Source organism: Caretta caretta, chromosome 14 (genome assembly GCF_965140235.1).
Source record: "Caretta caretta isolate rCarCar2 chromosome 14, rCarCar1.hap1, whole genome shotgun sequence".
Lineage (NCBI taxonomy): Eukaryota > Metazoa > Chordata > Testudines > Cheloniidae > Caretta > Caretta caretta.
The window spans coordinates 42461141-42482187 of record NC_134219.1 but is presented as its reverse complement, the minus strand read 5'-3'; the positions used below and the strand labels follow the sequence as shown (position 1 = coordinate 42482187).

General features: G+C 45.8%; 1 protein-coding gene and 1 long non-coding RNA gene across 2 annotated transcripts; both read left to right on the top strand.

The window, feature by feature from the left end:
* The first annotated feature begins 3917 nt into the window (after nucleotides 1-3917).
* LOC142069267 (butyrophilin subfamily 1 member A1-like) lies at nucleotides 3918-20781 on the top strand. Its single transcript, XM_075119885.1, has 7 exons — nucleotides 3918-4129; nucleotides 4896-5039; nucleotides 5314-5397; nucleotides 6028-6138; nucleotides 7733-8080; nucleotides 8722-9003; nucleotides 19276-20781. The coding sequence occupies exons 4-7, from the start codon at nucleotides 6039-6041 to the stop codon at nucleotides 19791-19793; spliced, it is 1248 nt and encodes a 415-aa protein (XP_074975986.1). The 5' UTR covers nucleotides 3918-4129; nucleotides 4896-5039; nucleotides 5314-5397; nucleotides 6028-6038; the 3' UTR covers nucleotides 19794-20781.
* LOC142069277 (uncharacterized) lies at nucleotides 9950-12259 on the top strand. The gene is made up of 3 exons (XR_012665051.1): nucleotides 9950-10051; nucleotides 10774-10794; nucleotides 12235-12259. It is a non-coding gene; the product is annotated as an uncharacterized LOC142069277 (long non-coding RNA).
* Nucleotides 20782-21047: the final 266 nt, after the last annotated feature.

The following is a 21047-nucleotide window of genomic DNA, read 5'->3' as shown; positions in this document are numbered from 1 at the left end:
TGGACTAGATGACCTTCTGGGGTCCCTTCCAACCCTTATATTCTATGATTCTATGATTCTATGACACTTTCAGCCAAGGCCGTGGGGCTGAGTAGCTAAGACCTGGGATTCCATGTGGAGACCCTGATTCTGTTCCCCATTTTGACTTCAGTGACCTTGTGCGACTTCTGTTCACTTATTAGCAAAATGGGCTGCAAAGGTGTCCAATCCTAGGTTGCCTTCTAGGTCTGTGAATAGGAGGTCATGGTCAGTCATAAGGGCTGGGAGGTGCCTGCAAACACAAACAACACTCAAAGAAAAGGAGGACTTGTGGCACCTTAGAGACTAACCAATTTATTTAACCAATAGTCTCTAAGGTGCCACAAATACTCCTTTTCTTTTTGCGAATACAGACTAACACGGCTGTTCCTCTGAAACCACACTCAGTAGAAGTGGGATGATTTGTACTCATGGCCTCTAGCTTGTTTCACTTTCCCCCAACCCTTGTTTTGTGTGTGGGTGTCCTTGTTGGAGAGTATTCCCACTCTCCCATCCCGCTGTTCCACTAAACAGTCTGGGAACTGTCTCATTGGCACAGTCAGCTGCAAGTGACATGGGATGAGGGATTCATCTCTCCAACTTCCACCTCAGCCCCTGGAGGCCACTTCTGTTGGCCAAAAATAACTGCATGTCACATGTATCTGATTGAAGACTGCAATTCTCAGGCAATACGTTCACCAGCAACAAAAACCCAGCAGCAGTGGGATCCTCCCCCTGAGCCCATGCACCAGAGCTGACAGCATCTGGATGCCATGAAGCAGCAAGGCTGGTTAGAAGCAAGTTTACAACCATGTAACCAGTTTGCCTTACACAGGGGTAACAATGTATCTCATCACAATGTGAGTCAGGATCTGTAACAACATTGTATCTGGTTGCTCAGGAAGTAAAAAGCTGCTTCCCCAGGATGCCTCTGCCCAGCACGCCTTTCCCATCGCAGCTGCAGCTCCTGTTCTGGCTCCAGAAGGCCACTCCCCAGATTCCCTCTTGATCCTGATCTCAGATCCACTCTGCCACAGAAGAGTTCTGGCTGCAGGGCCCAGCCACATGAAACAGCAGCAGTATGAAGGCGAGTGACTGATGGCTACAGATCTCCAGCCATGCATTCCCCAGCAAAACAAGGAGCAATGACAGCCTTCCCCTTAAGGAAAATAATTTCAGCTCACACCATCCAGCTGCAAGAACATACAAATTCCACAGTGTAGTGCATTAAATAGTGCAACATTGTATCCAACTTTACAGCAGCCCCGGCAACAAGCCACATCTCTGGCAAGCTCTCCTTTCTCACCTCAGCTGGATTTCCATTTCTGGCTGGTGCATGTCCTCTCCACACTGGGCAATAAACTCACACTGGGGTGCAAGGCTGGGGAGCTGGGGGATATTGGCTGGTGCCTTTCTCTGTGTGATGTGTGAGTGGCTCTGGGAGAATTCAGGCAATCCAGCTGGGTGTGGGGTTCCACCTACTGTTGAGCTGAGTGACGACAGCTCCCAATGGGGTTTACTGCTTCAAAGCATTGTGAGAGACAGCCCAGGCTGGAGACGTAAGGGGCCACAGTGGTACCCCGGATCCAGTTTGCACGCGGGGGATCCTGTCACAAGGGGAGCACTATGTCTGCTGACCAGTCAGGACTTAGAACTAACAACTTACGCAGTTTGGTCCCTGTTTGATTTGTAGCTGAGAACAGAGAGAGGTTTGGCTTTAACCTTCGACCTTACAGCAATAAAGACACTCCCTTCACCATAAACTCCAGTGTAGCGTACAAGGGCTGTTTATTACAGAAGTAATTAAAAGGGGAGTTTTCATTTGGCGCAGCAGATGAAAAATATAATGGTTATTATGATTGTATTAAACAGGGCCAGATTAGCTTTTAGTGAGCCTGGCGCCAAACATATTTGTGGGGCCCCCTGGGGAATGAAGAGCACAGGGGGGTATGTGGGGGGGGGAAAGATTGGTCCCCAGCTGGAGTGTGGCAGTGGCCAGGGGCAAGAGCACAGAGGGGAAGGGGGGGGGAGGATTGGTCCCCAGCTGGAGCGAGGCAGGGGCCAGGGGCAAGACCAGCACAGTGGGGCACGGGGGGAGGATTAGTCCCTGCTGACTGGAGCGGGCAAGAGCACAGCAGGCAGGGTGCATTTGATTTAAATCATGATTTAAATCACTAGTCAGGAAATCTCAATTTAATCAGGGTTTTCTATATACATGTGCATTCTTGATTGTTGTTACAACCTTAATACATATTCTTCACAACTCAGAGATTGATGTAGGTTTCATTTTTAGAAGGTACACACTATACATTTTTAAACAGTGATTTATTTTGAAAACTTTTCAGATTAGTTTTACAGCTATATCAGAAAATGAATGATTGGTTATTTCATTTACCAAAGGTAATTGAAGCAGATATTTATTGTCATTGGGAGGTGAACCATCTCCAATTCAACAGATTAATCATTAATAATTGGAGGATTTTCTTGCCTTGCTGTATTAGGAGGAGAACATCACCAGACAGACATTTCAATTATTTTATTTAACAAAAACAACGTTAAGTATTCTGGATTTTTTTCTTCAACAGCAAACATATAATATTTTAACAAAAAAGCATATGTCCCTCACTTCTCACATTTATGTCCAGACTTCTTCTCCTTGTCCAGATCTATTCTGCCCCCAACAGTCTTCTATTCATTGAACTTTTTGAAACTTTGCACTTTTAGAGAGAGGTACAAAGGGATTGACTCCATGTACACAAATTTGCAGAGGGACAATAGAGGTGAGGTCAGTTATTTCTCACCTTTACATATTATTTATTTATTTTAAAACATTTTTGCTGTTAACAAGCATGTTACCTCTGGAGACCCAAATCCACAGTTTGAGAACTGAAAAATTAAGCATCTCTGATGGTGTCTTCTAGACTGAGCACTGAGTCCCATTGGGTAGATGGAAAGATTAACCTAAATAATCTATAGAGAAGCCTGTGGAACCCCATAAGATTGGGTCCCTAATCCATCAACTATTAGAACTCATTTACAAAACTTTTCTCAAACATTACATGAATATATTGTCTCATACTATAGAAATATAATGTATCATCCCTATTCTATGATAGGTTATAGCTCAAAAAATCTCATCTTTAGATAGGTTTTTTTCTCAAAAAAGTCCAATTTAAATGAAAAAATCCATTTTTTTAATTTTTTAAAAAAATCATTGATTGTTATCTACCCTGACAGCGAGACACAGTGGGGTTGGAAGGATTGGTCCCCAGCTGGAGGGAGGCAGGGGCCAGGGGCAAGAGCACAGGGGGGCATGTGGGGGGTGGAAGGATTGGTCCACAGCTGGAGGGAGGCAGGGGGCAGGGGCAAGAGCACAGGGGGGCATGTGGGGGGTGGAAGGATTGGTCCACAGCTGGAGGGAGGCAGGGGCCAGGGGCAAGAGCACGGGGGGCATGTGGGGGGGAAAGATTGGTCCCCAGCTGGAGTGTGGCAGTGGCCAGGGGCAAGAGCACAGAGGGGAAGGGGGGGAGGATTGGTCCGCAGCTGGAGCGAGGCAGGGGCCAGGGGCAAGACCAGCACAGTGGGGCACGGGGGGAGGATTAGTCCCTGCTGACTGGAGCAAGGCAGGGGCTGGGGCAAAAGCACAGCGGGGGGGGGGGAGGGGGAGCTAGGGTTGGTCCCTGGAGCGAGGGAGGTGCCAGGAGTAAACTGCAGGCGCAGCAGGGCTGGGGAGGGGTAAACAGGATCCCCCCCCCGCCCACTTTCTCCCTGGTCCTAGCGCTCCTCTCCGGCCCCCACAGGCTGCTTGCCAGTGACGGGCGGGGGGGGGGGGGTGAGAGGAGCCCTCAGCCGCCAGCGCAGAGCAGGAGCGAGTGGGCGGGGTGGGGGGCGGAGGAGAAGCCCCGGGGCCGGTCCTAGGGGAAGGGGCTGGAGAGCGGAGCCGGCGCCGCGGCCGCTGGGCTGCAGCAGAAGTGGAGCGACCGGGGGGCCCCTGATGCGTGTGAACCCAGCGCCGTCAGAAATCCGGTCCCGCATGTAGCGGGTCTCGCGGAGCAGGGAGCCGAGTCTCTGCGAAATTCTCACGGGGCTTCCGCCAAACTGGGGCCCTTGGGTAGATCTGAGTCAAGACGGGACCCCTGGGTGGACTTCTCCGGGAGAGGATCCTTCACCCCAAAGGGCAATGTGGGGGTGAAGGGACGGAAATCCCCCCCGCGTGCCCCTCCCTTTCCTACTTTCGCTTTCTAGCGCGGTGGAGGCATCGAGAGAGACACATCTCGCTTCAGTGTCTTGACAAAAAAGAGACACCGTTTTGGCAGACATTTGGAAGCAAAGCCTGGGATCCAGCTCCTTGTCTCTGTCATTTCTCCTCACTTAATTTGGCCTCACTGAAATCATCACTAAAAAGAAAAGGAGTACTTGTGGCACCTTAGAGACTAACCAATTTATTTGAGCATGAGCTTTCGTGAGCTACAGCTCACTTCATCGGATGCATACTGTGGAAACTGCAGAAGACATTATATACACAGAGACCATGAAACAATATCTCCTCCCACCCCACTCTCCTGCTGGTAATAGCTTATCTAAAGTGATCACTCTCCTTACAATGTGTATGATAATCAAGTTGGGCCATTTCCAGCACAAATCCAGGTTTTCTCATACACATTGTAAGGAGAGTGATCACTTTAGATAAGCTATTACCAGCAGGAGAGTGGGGTGGGAGGAGGTATTGTTTCATGGTCTCTGTGTATATAATGTCTTCTGCAGTTTCCACGGTATGCATCCGATGAAGTGAGCTGTAGCTCACGAAAGCTCATGCTCAAATAAATTGGTTAGTCTCTAAGGTGCCACAAGTCCTCCTTTTCTTTTTGCGAATACAGACTAACAGGGCTGTTACTCTGAAACCTGAAATCATCACTGAAAATGTAAACCACCCAGAGGAGAATGGATGAGGATTGTAGAAAACCCGGAGATGCCAGGGAGAGCTCAAAACTGTCCCAAAGCTGATTTCCAGGAGTCATCAGGTACGTGAGCTTCTGTCACTTGAATACTCTCTCCACTGCTCTTAGATATCTCCTACGAGACATTTAGTCTTTGAGTGAATAAATAGCTGCAAAATGATCCAGTAATCCCAGATAAATGTATCTGACTCTGAATATAAACTTTGCTTTTGAACTATATATTCCAAATTTTATCTGAGCTATTTTGTTTCCTCCCCTTTCATTGGAATTTAACACCAGACTATTGTGGCTATTCGATGTAAGAATTTTTTGTCTTTCCTCTTTATATTTTATTCAGGAAAACTGGACCTGATCCTGCTCTCAATGCATTCAAAGGGAGTCTGGCTATGAATTAACTTATTGTAGATTTCTGTTTTGAAAAGTAAGTTACAAACGCTTGCAAATCCAACTTTATGGGCAGCCTCTTTCTCTGTTACCTCGGATACTTGATAATTCTGTTTATGGGACTGAATCATTTTGCCTCTGTTATGTTGAAAGAAAAGAAATGGGTAAAAAACAAACAAAAACAAAGAATCTTTCTGTCTCACACACAAACACACATGCATCCGATGAAGTGAGCTGTAGCCCATGAAAGCGTATGCTCAAATAAATTTGTTAGTCTCTAAGGTGCCACAAGTCCTCCTTTTCTTTTTGCGAATACAGACTAACACGGCTGCTTCTCTGAAACCTGACAAACACACAGTTTCTCATTCCTTAAAACTTTTTTCTCCATTGACGGAATTACTACCAACTTCTACACCGATCTGAATTTTTAATGTGGATTTTGTAGGGATGGGACAAATTCAGACTCATAAAGGAAACGCATATTCAATTTATTTAAATGGCTGTTCTAACTACATAATATGAAAAAGTTCACTTAATAATGCATTTATTCCTTTCTTATTTCATGTGTCCTCTTTAATGTTTGACTTTAATGATTTCCTGTTAGTCTCAGTGTTATGTTCACTAAGATGAGTTTTCTTTCCTCCTTCTTCCCGTTGTCTAAATCAAGTTACAGTGCAGATGAAGGTTCTCTCATCCTGCTACAGCTCCCGAGCCAGCTCCCTTCTCCCTGGGTTTATCATTTGCTTCCTTACCTGTTCTGTTCACAGGATGGGATCAGGTAGGAATCCGCCCCGTGGCTGCTGTTTCTTAGAGAATTTATTTAGGCTCCTGAAGTGTCTGAACAACATGCTCCACTCAAAGTCAATGTAACTACTCCCAGTGTGTAAATGTAACCACGCAGCAAGATCAGCACCTTCATTATCCATTGTTTGCTCTCATTCTGTTGCTGCTGCGGGGTTATTTTATTTGCTCCTGGGATAGGGCTCAGGTCTGTTTCTTCACACGAGTCTCTTGAAAAGGTTGTCAAGGATGCCCAGAGCATTGACTGGACACCTGTTGAAGAGTTTAACAATAACAAGAATAATTCATAAAGTACATAAATTATCTTAGAGGATCTGAGATATCCAGAGATCGGAGCCATAGTTAGAGCCCACATGTGCACAAAAATGTAATAAGAACCAGAATATTTGAGAGAGGCTGGGGACAGGTATTAATACCTGATGGTGGGGGCCCCTGGTGAGGGCCCTACATGACAATTGCACCGCCTCCTCTATCCACTGTGGAATATCAGAGCTAGTTTTGATTCCACTAGGAGTCTATTTGGGGGAGGGAGCTCAGTGGTTTGAGCATTGGCCTGCTAAACCCAGGGTTGTGAGTTTAATCCATGAGGTGGCCATTTAGGGATCTGGGGCAAAAATTGGGGATTGGTCCCCCTTTGAGCAGGGGGTTGGACTAGATGACCTCCTGAGGTCCCTTCCAACCCTGATATTCTATGTCATGTGACTTTTTTTATTGGGCCTGTTAGTTAATACATATATGTTAGGTGTAGTATACACCACCTTATTATTAGGTATTATATGCACAGTAATTCTCTCTTTACATATGGTGCTGGGAAATTAACGGAATGTATTATGCTCTTCTAACAATTCTGTTCACCCACATCAAATATCCCACCAAACTTTGCTAAAGTTAAGTTAGTGTTCACAATAGAACATTGGAAGCCTATCAAAGCCAAGAGACATGAATGGCATGTCCTAGCAGTGGCTGGGATGTACGTCTGCTCCCACCTGGTTTGGAATGTTCTGTCCCAAACAGCAAGAAGGAACGTATAGAACAAGATTAAGAAGTGGGGGGTTGGATGGGGTGATGGATAAAGTGCTTTTTCACTTGCGAACACCCCTGGTATAAATATAAGTGGTTTTGGTGGTGTATTTTTGAAGCACACTTTCTGTGTAAGGTGAGCACACTGCAAGGTAAGGATTGCTTTCCAGAAGGAGGATATGTATGTCTCCTTTTCACAGTGTACTGATTTGTCCTTAGGCAATACATTTGGCAAAGTTTGGTTAATTGGTCTCTTGATCATATGAAGTATTGAACCACAATAGTACAACAATTGCCTAGAGCAATAGGCCTAGATCTCAGGAGCACCTTGGTGGAAGAACACCAGATGTGGCCCACCAACCCTCCCCTTGTTCCTGGTGAGGACCAGCAAATCTCATGCCAATGTCAGTAAGCGTGTCAATTTGAGAGCACTTAGAAAAAGGGGCTACTTCAATAGCTTGTCTCAACTATACGCCGAGCACGTCCATTCCCAGTTCTCTGCCTCACCAAGTTCGTTGTTGTTGTTATTGCTGTCCCGGTGCATTTTCCAGCAAAATTCACAGTGATTGGACCCCCTGACCCTGTCGCTGCCATCCTGGGTCAGGAAGCTGTGTTACCCTGTCACCTGTCCCCCCGGATGAGCGCTGCAAACATGGAGGTGAGATGGTTCCGACCTGAATTTTTATCCTTTGTGCACCTGTACCGTGATGGGAAGGATCAGTATGAAGGGCGGATGCCAGAGTATGAGGGAAGGACAGAGCTTTTGAAAGCCGGACTCACAGATGGAAATGTTCCCTTGAGGATTCTCAATATCAGACCCTCTGATGAAGGACAATACCACTGCTTTGTTCAAGATGGTACTTTTTATGAAGAAACCGTATTGGAACTGCGGGTAGCAGGTCAGTAACTTGTGTCAGTTTTAACTGTGTGTGGTCTGCAGGCTTTGTTCTTTTCTATTACACCAGCTGTGACTCCTTGCTTGTGAAATATTTTGCAATAACACAGTGTATCTAACTTTCAGCAAACAGCCACTTTCATACTTGGGAAAATATGCTGAAAACTTTCCCAACGTGTTATTAAACACATTTTCAGGATGGGCAAGGCACTTTCTTGCCCAGTCTTGATTGACTCCCAAAGGGGTCTTTAATTAAGAGGGAAAGGCCTTCTGGACACATAAAGCCTTCCAATTGCTCTGCAGTCGTTTCTAGGGTGTGTGGCTAAGGTGGGGCTGCCAGACTTTTATGGCCTTCTTATGGGTTGGTTGTTATGTAGGGGTGTAGTTAAAATCAAATGCAGCCTTATTTGCTGAGACTCTATAGTGGTGACGGTGGTGATGGGGAGCTACATATTAACCACTCTTAGACAAGACTGAGTATTCATTTATCCTTTCATTTATCCAGTATTCATTTATCCCTTCTCCTGACTACCCCCGTGAACAAGTGCTTTCTAGTGTGAGTAAGGGATCCACAAACTGTCCCTCATCCCTTCTGTTTTATAAATTAATTCATGGAATTGACACCTTTATGTGTTTTCCCCTTAGGTCTGGGCTCTGCTCCTCTCATCTCTGTGGAGGGTCACCAGGATGGAGGGATCCAGGTGGTTTGTCGATCAGCTGGCTGGTACCCAGAGCCTGAGGTGCTGTGGAAAGATTTCAATGGGCAGCGTTTACCATCACTCTCTGAAACAAAATCCCGTGGCGATAACAACCTGTTTGAAACAGAAACTGTTCTCATTGTAACAGAACATTCAAACCAAAACTTGTCCTGTTGCATCAGGAACACCGTTCTCAATCAAGACAAGGAATCAGCTGTTTATATAGCAGGTCAGTCACCATCCAAACCCCACACTGAACTCACCACCACCAGAAACCAAACAAAACATAGGAAGAAAAGAACGGAAACATCTGTGGTGGATATTTCAGAATCCACGTACAAACACAGAAAATAGGAGACTGGTATATTTACGGGATCACAGTTTAGGTAATTTGATTCCCTTAGTTGTGAGTATTCCGAAAATCAAAGTTTGGGATTTCATGTAAATTTAAGGTGAAGTCTGACTTTCCTGATACTAGCCTGCACGCATGTATGCACACACACAAAAATCTTCCAGCATTTTTTAGAAGAAATTTTCACTCAATCCACTGACACAATATGATCCTGCAACCTTAACTTCACCTCAGTGATTTTTTTGAATGTGGTAAGTTTTGTCATGTGGCTTCTTTGTGATCTTGTTGCTGCACCAACTCATTGTTCATTGCTTGTTGTGGGAAACGTCACCTACGTCATGTGATGTTGTTTCTAATGACATTCAGTTGGACTTGTGCTTCTTACATCACTTTGGTCAAGATCCACAAATGGACTCATTTTACCCTCGTGTAGTGGTGCGGTGGTCGTCCCTCCCGCTCTGGATTGGAGGGAAGCCACACCGCCTCACTATACCACTGGGATTGCTGCCTAGTCTCAGGGGAAATTAGCAAACTGATGTTAGCATCCCAACCGGTGTAATGGGGCTGAACCCCAAATAGTCCAGGGGTTCCGGCCCTTAGGCAGGAACAGGGCCTCCCTGGAGTGTGTATGCTCTGGCCCTTAGGAAGGGGCCAGAGGAAACCCAGCGGTCTACACATTTTTGTGTAGTGTACACATGGCCATTCTTTCACTCTTGTCTTGCACAAATCCTGCTGGGCACCATTTATGTATTTGTATGAAATAAAAACATCTGACTGTAATCAGCCAAATTAAGACAAGTTCTGGTGTTTTGTTTTTCAGATCTCTTTTTCCCCAGGGTGAATCCCTTGATGGCGACTTTGAGTGTGATCCTGGTGGTTTTGTTTGCTTTCATTGGCCTCACTGTTTATCTCTTTAAAATGAAAGGTAAATATCAGAGGAAGAAAAATACTGTAAATAAAGATTTTGTTCTAAGAAATAAATTAGAGCAATTTAGGAATTTAATATTAAAAGAAGGTGTGATCTGCTGACCTTGTCCTGTATAAAGAAGAAGAATGCATGTGAATTTATTGATAGAGGGTGGTGGGGAGGGCTGTGGGGGGGAGAGCGGAAGAGGACTGTGTGTGTAGGGGGTGGGGAGTAGAATAGGAGAGAGGAGAGTCTTGGGCAATAGAACTGAGTCAGAGAATCGGATCATAGCAGATACATCTGTGTTCTGCTTGGTCCTTCATCTCCCTCTGCTGCTAGTTCTCAGGAGATTACCACTGTCTGTCTCTGGTCCCACTTGAGAGAAGGTTCTGCAAAGCCTAGCCTCTCATATTTGTCCTTCAAATCTCTTTTCTGCTAATAAAGTGTAGTGCACCCGGACATTACAGTGAGAGGCCCTGTAGAAATGCCCTTGTGGTAAATCAGTAAAGAAACACATTTCTTCCTCAGTGAGGAAATTAAAAAATCATACCCACTGTCACATAACTCAGGCACAGCTGTCCTTAACCTGCTGAACTTCATCCATAAAGAATATCTGCCTGATTTCCAAATCAATCAGACTTCCTTCCTAATGAATTGTGTACCTATAGGAAGTCGTCTTCAAACACTTTTAATGAAGCAAGGAGATGATATTAATTTACATTTATTTCTGTACTTTTCAGCGAAACTTACTGAAGAAGTTGGTAAGTTTCAATTTCCCTTTTTTCCACAAATACAGACTTTGACCAAGTTACACAATTGCATATACGCTTGTTGGTTTCTCGGATTTATTTTTATTTCTGTGTGTTTGTTGGGTGGGGGAGGGTTAGTATGTGTAACAGGTTGGACCATTTCAGGGCCTGTTTGGATGTTTCCAAAGACCCTTTCCCCTTAAAAGTCCTTTGAATTAGGGGGTTAGGTCAGCATAGCTACGTGTACGAGGAGTGTAAGTTTTCAATGCAAACCAGCCTCAGTCTCAGAGTCTTTGAGAAGAATCTATAGAGATCTGGCTTGTCAATGAAGGTGTGCTGAAATGGGAATTTTCTGCATTATTTTAATGAACTTTTTGTGCCTCAGTTTCCTCTAATGTGACATTGCTATCCATTGGGGTAAAAGGACTGTTTGCTCTCAGGGCAGGCTAGAAGACATAAGCCTGGGTGCTGCTTAGTTGTCTGGGCCTTAGACCACATATCGATGGAGCATCTGAGAAAATAATGGCAAGTCCAGTCACCAGGGAGTGTAGCATCGATCAAGTGAATTCATCAAGTGAATTCATGACAGAAGTTTAAGAACAGCTGAACCCCATGACAGTATTTATCTTCAACCGCTCCTGCTGCAGTCAGCTTGTACCCAGGGTCATGCATGGGGGGGAGGGGGGTCAAGCAGAGGCACAGGGCCCCAAATAATCATCGAGGGCACAGAGCTTCTACAACCCCAGGGCTGCAGAGGCAGGGAAGAGTGACCTGCTGCCAGGGCCAGGGCGGAGGCAAGGTAAAGCGAACTCCTGCTGGTGTGGGGGAAAGAGCAAGCTCCTGTGTGGGAGGGAAGAGTGCTCTGCCAAGGTGGGCATAGGGGAAAGAGCAAAGTCCTTCCCTGGCCAGAACAGTGAGGGGAGCGAGCTCCAGGGATGGGTACAGAATGTGCCCCTCCAAAAGGGGTCAAATTTAAATTTCTGCACACATCCCTGCTTGTACCTGGTCTGAAGGGCCCTTGTGAGTGGCAGAGGGTCACACGTTCTCTTCCTCACAGTGGTTCTGTTGCAGAAATCAGCTCCTCTGAGTTCCAGCAGCCTTTTTGCTGGTTGCGGCCCCCTTCCTGTGACAACCTCTCTCTTTTGAGATCATTTCCTCCAAGTGGAGCAGGCCCTGCAGGAATGAGGCCACTTGAGCCCAGAGGAGTTTTCGTCTTTTCCTGACTGGGATGGGGCTGTGCCCCAGGACAGGGTGTGTTAAACAAGTTTAATAAAATTTGGGGTAAGTCTAAATTAGACAAACTTTCCCTTTTGATGGGGAAGCAATAGAAACAAGGAAGTTGAGTAAAAATAATCACCCAGCCTTAACTTTGTATTGATGATAATGAGAAATAACACATAAGGCAAGAAAAGCTCATAAAAAAATTTATACATATTTCTGTTTATGTTTTAGTGAAACGAGATCTAGAAATTGGTAAGTGTCATTTTCTTCCTTCTGAGAAGAAATTTTTTGTACACAATTGGATCCCCCTATAGGAGCGTGATAGGGTCATCGGTGGGTTATGTGACCTAGTGGTTAGCACACTTAGTGCCCCCTCCCAGTGGGCAGATCTTGCAGTCCTGGCCCTCTTTGAATCAGGAGGGCAGGGAGGTGGGCAGTGGAAGGGGAGCCTGGGCCCACCCACTCTTCTGGGCTCTGAGCCAGGGCCTTAGGAGGGTCAACAATGTCTGGTCCCCAAAGTTGTCTTCCGAGTTGCCCTCCCTGGGTCACTTCCAACCAACTGCTGGTCTCCCCCGGTTCCAATCCAAAATAAGGTGAAAAGAAAAAGAAAAGGCAATGAAACCATCAGCCCTGATGGGGCTAAGTATAGGGTCAGTCCTTTGTCAGGAGCCTTCAGGGCAGGTCTGTCCTCCTCCCCAGCCTCTCCCGTCTGAGCTGGGTTGCTCCCTTTCCAGCCCTCTCTCCAATTGAAGCATGCTCTGCAGGGCTGGATGTGCGGGGCTACTTGGGCCCAGTACTGTCCTTTCACCACGTGAGACGCAATGTGGGGTTTGTATACTCCCTCGCCCACCCTCCCTCTCAGACCCTGGGCTGGGGTGTCCTGGGGCCAGTTCATGTCCCCACCATCCTGTGAAAAAGAAGTCCACGCTTTTACCACCCGAAAGCTGTATGGCTGCATTGAGTGAAGCCACTGAATAATGCCTGGATTATGGCCTGTCATTGAGTGCAGCCAGTGGATTGGTGCACAGTCAGTTACTAGGTGGAAGGACTAACCCTACAAGTAAGGGCATCAATGGCTCATTTCACCTCCAGGGCCTCCTTCTTGATGACTGATTAGGCTACCTCCTGTGGAAATAGCTTCCTGCTGGGATAGAGAACAGGGTGTTCTTCTTCTCCCAATGCCTGACATGGGTGCAGTGTCCTTAACCTGGTCTGTCAACTGGGCAGCCATGTTAGCAAAGTTTGGGATGAACCGTCAATAGTATCCTGCTAATCCCATAAACCACCGGACTTGCTACTTTGTGAAAGGGAGGGGGCAGCCCACTAAGAATTTTGTACCAAAGGTCGTATCTCCCCCTCCCCCACCCCGCCCCCCACTCCCCTGACATCCTACCCTAGGTAAGTGACTTCTTGGGTGGCCAGCTGACACTTGGTTGGGTTAGCCGTCAAACCCGCCTCTTTGAGAGCCCCAGATACCTCAGGGACATGCTCCATACGCTCCGCCCAGCTCTCCCTGCAGATGATGATATCGTCCGTGTAGGTGGCCGTGTCGGATCCCTGCAGCCGCAGCACTCTGTCCATTGGCTGCTGGAAAGCGGCAGGGGCCCCATGTCGTCCCAAGGGCATGGTTCTAAACTGCTGTACTCCATCATAGGCAGATTGTTTAATTGTTGTGGAGTTGTTTGCTTTTACATTTACCCTTTTTATTTATTTTTGCATTATTAAACCTGGTTTTTTTTTGGTTGCTTACTTGTTTTTTATGATTATTCTCATGGGGGGAGGTAATATGAATTTATAAAATGGGGGAAATGACTAACCTGGATAAGTTTCACGCAAAAAGCTAATTTGATTAACTGGTAAGCAATAGAGTAATTGGGTTTGTTTAGTTTGGAGAAGAGAAGGCTGAGGGGGGACGGGATAACAGTTTTCAAGTACATCAAAGGTTGTTACAAGGAGGAGGGAAGTAAATTGTTGTCATTAACCTCTGAGGATAGGACAAGAAGCAGGGGCTTAAATTGCCATGAGGAAGGTTTGGGTTAGACATTAGGAAAAACTTCCTAACTGGCAGAGTAAGTAATAAATGGAATAAAGGAGGATGTGGAATCTCCATGTTTGGAGACTTTTAAGAGCAGGTTAGACAAACACCTGTCGGGGATGGTCTAGATAATATTTAGTCCTGCCATGAGTGCAGGGGATTAGACTTCCAGTCCTAGGATTCTATGATTCTAACAGAATCACAGAGTTTATGAGCAGAAGGGACGACCAGATCATCTAGTCTGACCTCCTTAAGAGGCAGCGGAATAGAAAAAATTTCTAAGCCTTATTTATCACATTGATGATAATGAGAAATAAAACATAAGAAAAGGGAAACACCTAACAAACAATTTGTGTATTTCTGCTTCATTTTTAGGCAAACGAAATATAGAAATTGGTAAGTGTCATTATCCTTCCTCTGACAAGAAATTTTTTGTATGAAATTGGATCCTCATGTGGGAGTTTGTTTAATTGTTGTGGAGTTGTTTGATTTTCAATTGAACATTTACAATTCAGTTGCAACATTTAACCTGTTTTTGTTTGTCTGCGTGTTTGTTTTTTTATTTATTATTATTTTTTGGTTGAGGGAGGTTACAGTAACGTGATAAAATGTGGGAAGGAGGCACTAAATTGGAGAGATTTCACACCAAAATTTAATTTGAAAAACTGATAAACAATAGAGTCACAGAGTTTAAGACCAGAAGGAACCACTTGTCCCTCTCTTGTCTGACGTCCTGAAGAAGAGAAATAAAACCTAAGAAAAGGGAAATGCCTAACAAATGTATATATTATTTCTCTTTAATTTTTAGACCTACGAGATAAAGAAATAAGTAAGTGTCATTCTCCTTCCTCTGACAAGAAACTTTTTGTACCAGTTTGGATCCTCATGTGGAAGTTTGTTTTCAAATGGAACTTTCAAAATTGTTGCAATATGAAATCTTTTATGTTTGTTTGCTTGCTTTTTATTATTACTAGAATTATTTTGGGGGCAGACAGGGGTTTGTTTTGTAATGTAACTTTAATCAATGTGGGGAAAGACTAAACTGAATGAATTTCACAGCAAAAGCTAATATGAAAAATTGATAAGCCATAGAATCATAGAGTCACACAGTTTAAGAACAGAAGAAATGACTGGATCCTCTAATCTGACCTCCTCCAGTGGAGATTGAATAGAAAAAAATATCTCTCAGCCTTAATTTTCATATTGATGAGAAAGCGAAATAAAACATAAGAAAAGGGGAAGTCCTAACAAACAATATGTGTCTGTCAGTTTGATTTTCAGGCAAAAGAGATACAGAAATTGGTAAGTGTCATTATCCTTTCTCTGACAAGAAAATTTTAATACCAAATTGGATCCTCATGTGGGAGCTGGTTTAATTGTGGTGGGGTTGTGTGCTTTTAAATTTAACGTTTACAATTTTGTTGCAATATTAAACTTTTTTTTTGTTTGCTTACTTGCTTTTTATTATTATTCTTTTGTGGGGGGTATTGTAACTTAACAAAATGTAGGGAAAGACTAAACTGGATAAATTTCTTGCAAAAAGTTAATATGAGAAATTGATGATCAGTAGAGTCATAGAGTAACAGAGTTTAAGACCAGAAGGGACCACTGGGTCCTCTAGTCTGACATTTTGAGGATGAGTTTGATGTCTTTCAGCCTTCACAGTCATATTGGTGATAAAGAAAACTGAAAAATAAGAAAAGGGAAATGCTGAACAAAAATATGTATTTATTTCTGTTTAATTTTTAGACCTACGAGATAAAGAAATAAGTAAGTATCATTGTCCTTGCTCTGACAAGAACGTTTTTAAATGTAACTTTTAAAGTTCTTGCAATATGAAACCTTTTGTTTGTTTGCTTGTTGCTTTATTATGAATGATTTATTATTAATTATTATTTTCTTCTTCTTCTTCTTCTTCTTTTGGGGGAGGATGGTGGGTTGTTTTGTAATGTAACTCTATACTATCTGGGGAAAGACTAAAGTGGATAAATTTCACACCAGTGAAAAACTGAGAAGGAATTAATTATAGAGTCACAGAGTTTAAAACCAGAAAGGGCCACTGGATCCTCTCACCTCACTGTCCTGAAGAGGAGGTTGAATAGAAACAATCTCTCAGCCTTAACATTAGTATTGATGATAAAGAGAAATAAAATATAAGTAAAGGGACACTTCTAACAAACAATATGTGTATTTCTGTTTAATTTTTAGACAAACGAGATATAGAAATTGGTAAGTGTCATTGTCCTTCCTCAGACAAGCATTTATTTATTTTTGGTATCAAATTGGATCCTCATGTGGGAGCTTGTTTCATTGTTGTAGAGTTGTTCAATTTTAAATTTAACGTTTACGCTTTTGTTGCAATATGACATCTTTTGGTTTCTCTCCTTTCTTTTTATTATTATTCTGGGAAGGGTTACTGTAATTCTGTAAAATATGGGGTAATGGTAAATTGGAGAGATTTCACACCAAAAGCTATTTTGAAAAACTGATAATAGAGTCACATAGAGTCACAGAGTTTAAGACCAGAAGGGACCACTGGGCCCTCTAGTCTGACATTTTGAGGATGAGTTTGATGTCTTTCAGCCTTCACTGTCATATTGGTGATAAAGAAAGCTAAAAAATAAGAAAAGGGAAATGCCGAACAAAAATATGTATTTATTTCTGTTTAATTTTTAGCCATACGAGATAAAGAAATAAGTAAGTATCATTGTCCTTGCTCTGACAAGAAAGTTTTTGTAACAAAATTTGATCTTTGTGTGGCAGTTTGTTTAATTGTGGTGGAGATGTTTGCTTTTAAATTTAATTTTTAAAGTTGTTGCCATTGGAAACCCTTTTTTGTTTGTTTGCTTTTTTACTGTCATTCCTTTGGGGGATGTGGGTGGTTGCTTTTTCATGTAACCTTATAAAATATGGGGAAAGACTAAACTGGATGAATTTCACACCAAAAGCTAATTTGACAAATTGGTAAGCAATACAGTAGTAAAGTGGGTAGTGGCCAAAAAAATATGGCCCGGGAGGAATTGTCAGAAGGCTCTGGTGAACTATCAGCCCCTGAGATGATTAACCTCCCTCCACACTGCAAAGTGTGGGACGTAACCAACCTGAATTAAAGTGGACCCTGGGCAATAGCCTGTACCCAAAGTCTTGCCAGCTAGCCTGGGTGTAAAACACCACCAAACTTGAGTCAGAGTTTTTGGGCTTGCACAAGTAACAGTTTGGGGAAGCAGACAAGTAAGATCCTGGGCTAACTCTGCAGTGAAGATCCACCCTGGGAGAGAGACACTCATGCGACCTAATGGAGGTTCTGATGCTTTACATTTTAGTATATGTCTGGAAGAACTTTCTTTTTCCATCAGTCATTAGTTTGTACAATATTGAATCATGCAATACGTGTTCAGATCCGCTCTCATCTCTAATTATGTGGCTGGTTTTAGGGTGGAGAAGATCTGTGGCACCTACAGAAGAAGGTAATTTAAGATCATATTTTATCAATGTCCAAATATCTGTTCCCATGAGGCAATGTGCCCCTTTTTTCCTTGAATGTGGGGGTTGATGTGATCGTTCAGGGCAGACCTCCCCAGCACCCTGCATTTCACTGCGCATCATGAGGCAGGGTTTGTGCCTATGTCCTACCACACCATACTGAATCGACATCATATCGCATCTACTCTTCCTTCCCCTCCACTGCCAGCATGTGCGCTGCACCCTGCAGAGATCTGTGACCGCAGCTCCTACTCATTGTACAGATCCAGTCCACAGCCACTTCTCCAGGGGGAGTTTGTTTAATCTTCCTGTGCTGATGGCTGATCTCCAGTGTCTCCCTGTTTCTTCCTTCATCTTTTTCCCATTGAAGAAAGCCAGGAGCTCTGCAGTGACCCCACACTGACGGGGTGAGCAGGGACTGTGTCTGTGTGAGACCCTTGCTCCAGCCTCAAGCCTTGATCACAGAGAAGGGTTCCCTTGGATCCATTATAAAGATGTAGGAAGCTCCTGTGATCAGAACTGTGAGCTTGTCTCTTTTCTCTTCTCTCCATCCATCGTGACCCAGGTATGCTCCTGTCTCTGGTAAACAGGACGTCACTTCAGTCTCCACATCACTGGCATGACCCTCTCCTTATTTCCACCTGCCACCTGTTCCACACATCCTCCTAGTGGCGGATTAGCCACTGGGCTAACAGGGCCTGTGCCCAGGGGCCCCAGCCAATTGGGCGGCCCCAGAAAAATGGACGCCTCTGGGCCCCAACCTGTTCTGCCTGCCCAGCAGGGTCAGAGCTCAAGGGCTTGCCCCACTCCACCCACCTGGCACTTCAGCCGGGGAGGGAAGTTGGGGGTGCAGGGGCTTGCCCTGCTATCCGGCTGGAGCGCCAGGTGGGCGGAGTGTGGCAAGCCCCTGTGCCCTGACCCCATTTCCCTGGAAGAAGCGCGGGGGGGATGGCGGACTTCAGGGAGAAGAGGGCGGGAGAAGCCCCCACTTGCTCTGGCCCAGGGCCTCACAAAACCCTAGTTTGCCCCTGCTCCCCCCACACGCATTGCTTCTGCCTCGTTCCACCATGAACCCCCTTCAGTGGTGCTGACCCCTCCCTCCCCCAGGCTACTGGACCTTTGTGCTGTGATTGCTGCTGAGCAGCGACATTCTGGGCAGGTTCAGTCCTGGTACCGTGTGGCCTGTTGCTGTCCGAGCTGTGACATTTCAGAGCAGGCCGGGTGCAGTGGGGAGGCCCCACAGCAAAGTCCAGCACAGGGGGAGCTGGGCCACAGTGAGATTGAAGGTGGGGTGCGGGGAGGCTCTGCCAATGTTCACTGAGTTGTACCATCTGCTGGGGCTGCCAGAGTCTCTTGTCCCCTCCCTGGGGAGAGGTGGGCGCAGGAGGGGAAAGATCCTTTCACTCCATCACGGACCCATCTCTGCATTGGGGAGGGAGCTTCCCTCTGGGGTTTAAAGCTGGTTCTTGCCTCCTCTGTTCCCTCCTCAATAAAAACTTCTGACACCTTCCTGGCTGTGTCTCTGCCGCTGGGAATGGAGCAGCCCCAGCAGAGGGAGCTGGCAGCTGAAGAGAAAAAGACTGAGGAAGTGCAGTGACATCCCTGCTCAGTCTTAGGAGCCCAGGACAGAGGCAGCTCCCTGGGATCCAGGCCTGTCCCAGCCAGAATAGGGCTGCTGGGGAGTGTGAGAAATGGTCCCAGCCTCCCCCAGGGCTGAGCTCTGCCCCTCACGCTCTGATTCTCTCTCTTCCTAGTGAATGTGACGCTGGATCCAGACACGGCTCAGTCCCAACTCGTCCTGTCTGAGGATGGGAAAAGTGTGAGATGGGGAGACACATGGCAGAATCTGCCCGACAACCCTGAGAGATTTGATTCTCGGGCCTGTGTGCTGGGCTGTGAGGGATTCACCGCGGAGACACATTGCTGGGAGGTGGAGGTGGGGGATGGGGAACTCTGGGCTGTGGGGGTGGCCAGAGAGTCTGTGAGGAGGAAGGGATGGATCAGCCTTAGCCCTGAGCAGGGGATCTGGGCTGTGGGGCAGTGCGGGGGGCAGTTCCGGGCTCTCACCTCCCCTGAGGCCCCTCTGCCCCTGAGCCAGGTCCCCAGCAGGATCCGCGTTTGTCTGGACTGTGACCGGTGGCAGGTGACATTTAGTGATGCTGGTGATGGGGCCCCGATCTTCACTTTCCCACCAGGCTCCATCCCTCGGGAGAGAATCCGACCCTGGTTCTGGTTGGGGGTGGGGGGATCAAGGCTCAGCTTATGTCCCTGAGACAGCGGGTGGAATATCCCACTGGGGGCCCCAAAATCAGCCTTTCTATCCTCGCATGCCCTAGTCTTTATGACCGTAGAGGACTTCTGGCTACCCAACCCTCTGGCTCCTCATCTCTATGACCCCTAGAATCTCCTCCCTGCCCTCCCTGCAGCCTCAGGGACGGGAGGGGGAGGAAGAAGAGCCCCTTGGAGCTGCCAGAGGGCCCTGAGAGGCAGATGTGGGGGCTGGGCAGGAGGTAGAATGAACAATCGGGTTGGGGACAGGCAGAGGTGAGGGTGGTACAGAATTAATCAATCAGGGTTTTGGGAGAAGCTGGAAGCTCTGCAGCAGCAGGGAGCGTTTTGTACAGATCTGTGTCCTTAGATCTCATTGGGGCAGCAGGAGGAGAAGGGATAAAATCAGGGGAAAGAATGGAGCAGCCAAGGGGGATGATCTGTGGGAGGGAGGAGAGGAGAGTGGGAGAGGAAAATAAACAGGTATCACAAGTGAGGGCTAGAAAAATGCTGAGTAGAAAAAGAGACAATGAAGGAACAGGGAGAAGGAAAGGGAATGTGAGAGGGACACCTACAAGATCTCTGTCAAGCTTTTTTACAACTACAATACCCACCTGCGGAAGTGAAGAAACAGATTGATAGAGCCAGAAGAGTTCCCAGAAGTCACCTACAACAGGACAGGCCTAACAAAGAAAATAACAGAATGCCACTAGCCGTCACCTTCAGCCCCCATCTAAAACCCCTCCCACGCATTATTAAGGATCTACAACCTATCCTGAAGGATGACCCAACACTCTCACAAATCTTGGGAGACAGGCCAGTCCTTGCCTACAGACAGCCCCGCAACCTGAAGCAAATACTCACCAACAACCACATACCACACAACAGAACCACTAGCCCAGGAACCTATCCTTGCAACAAAGCCCGTTGCCAACTGTGCCCACATATCTATTCAGGGGACACCATCACAGGGCCTAATAACATCAGCCACACTATCAGAGGCTCGTTCACCTGCACATCCACCAATGTGATATATGCCATCATGTGCCAGCAATGCCCCTCTGCCATGTACATTGGTCAAACTGGACAGTCTCTATGTAAAAGAATAAATGGACACAAATCAGATGTCAAGAATTATAACATTCATAAACCAGTCGGAGAACACTTCAATCTCTCTGGTCACGCAATCACAGACATGAAGGTCGCTATCTTAAAACAAAAAAACTTCAAATCCAGACTCCAGCGAGAAACTGCTGAA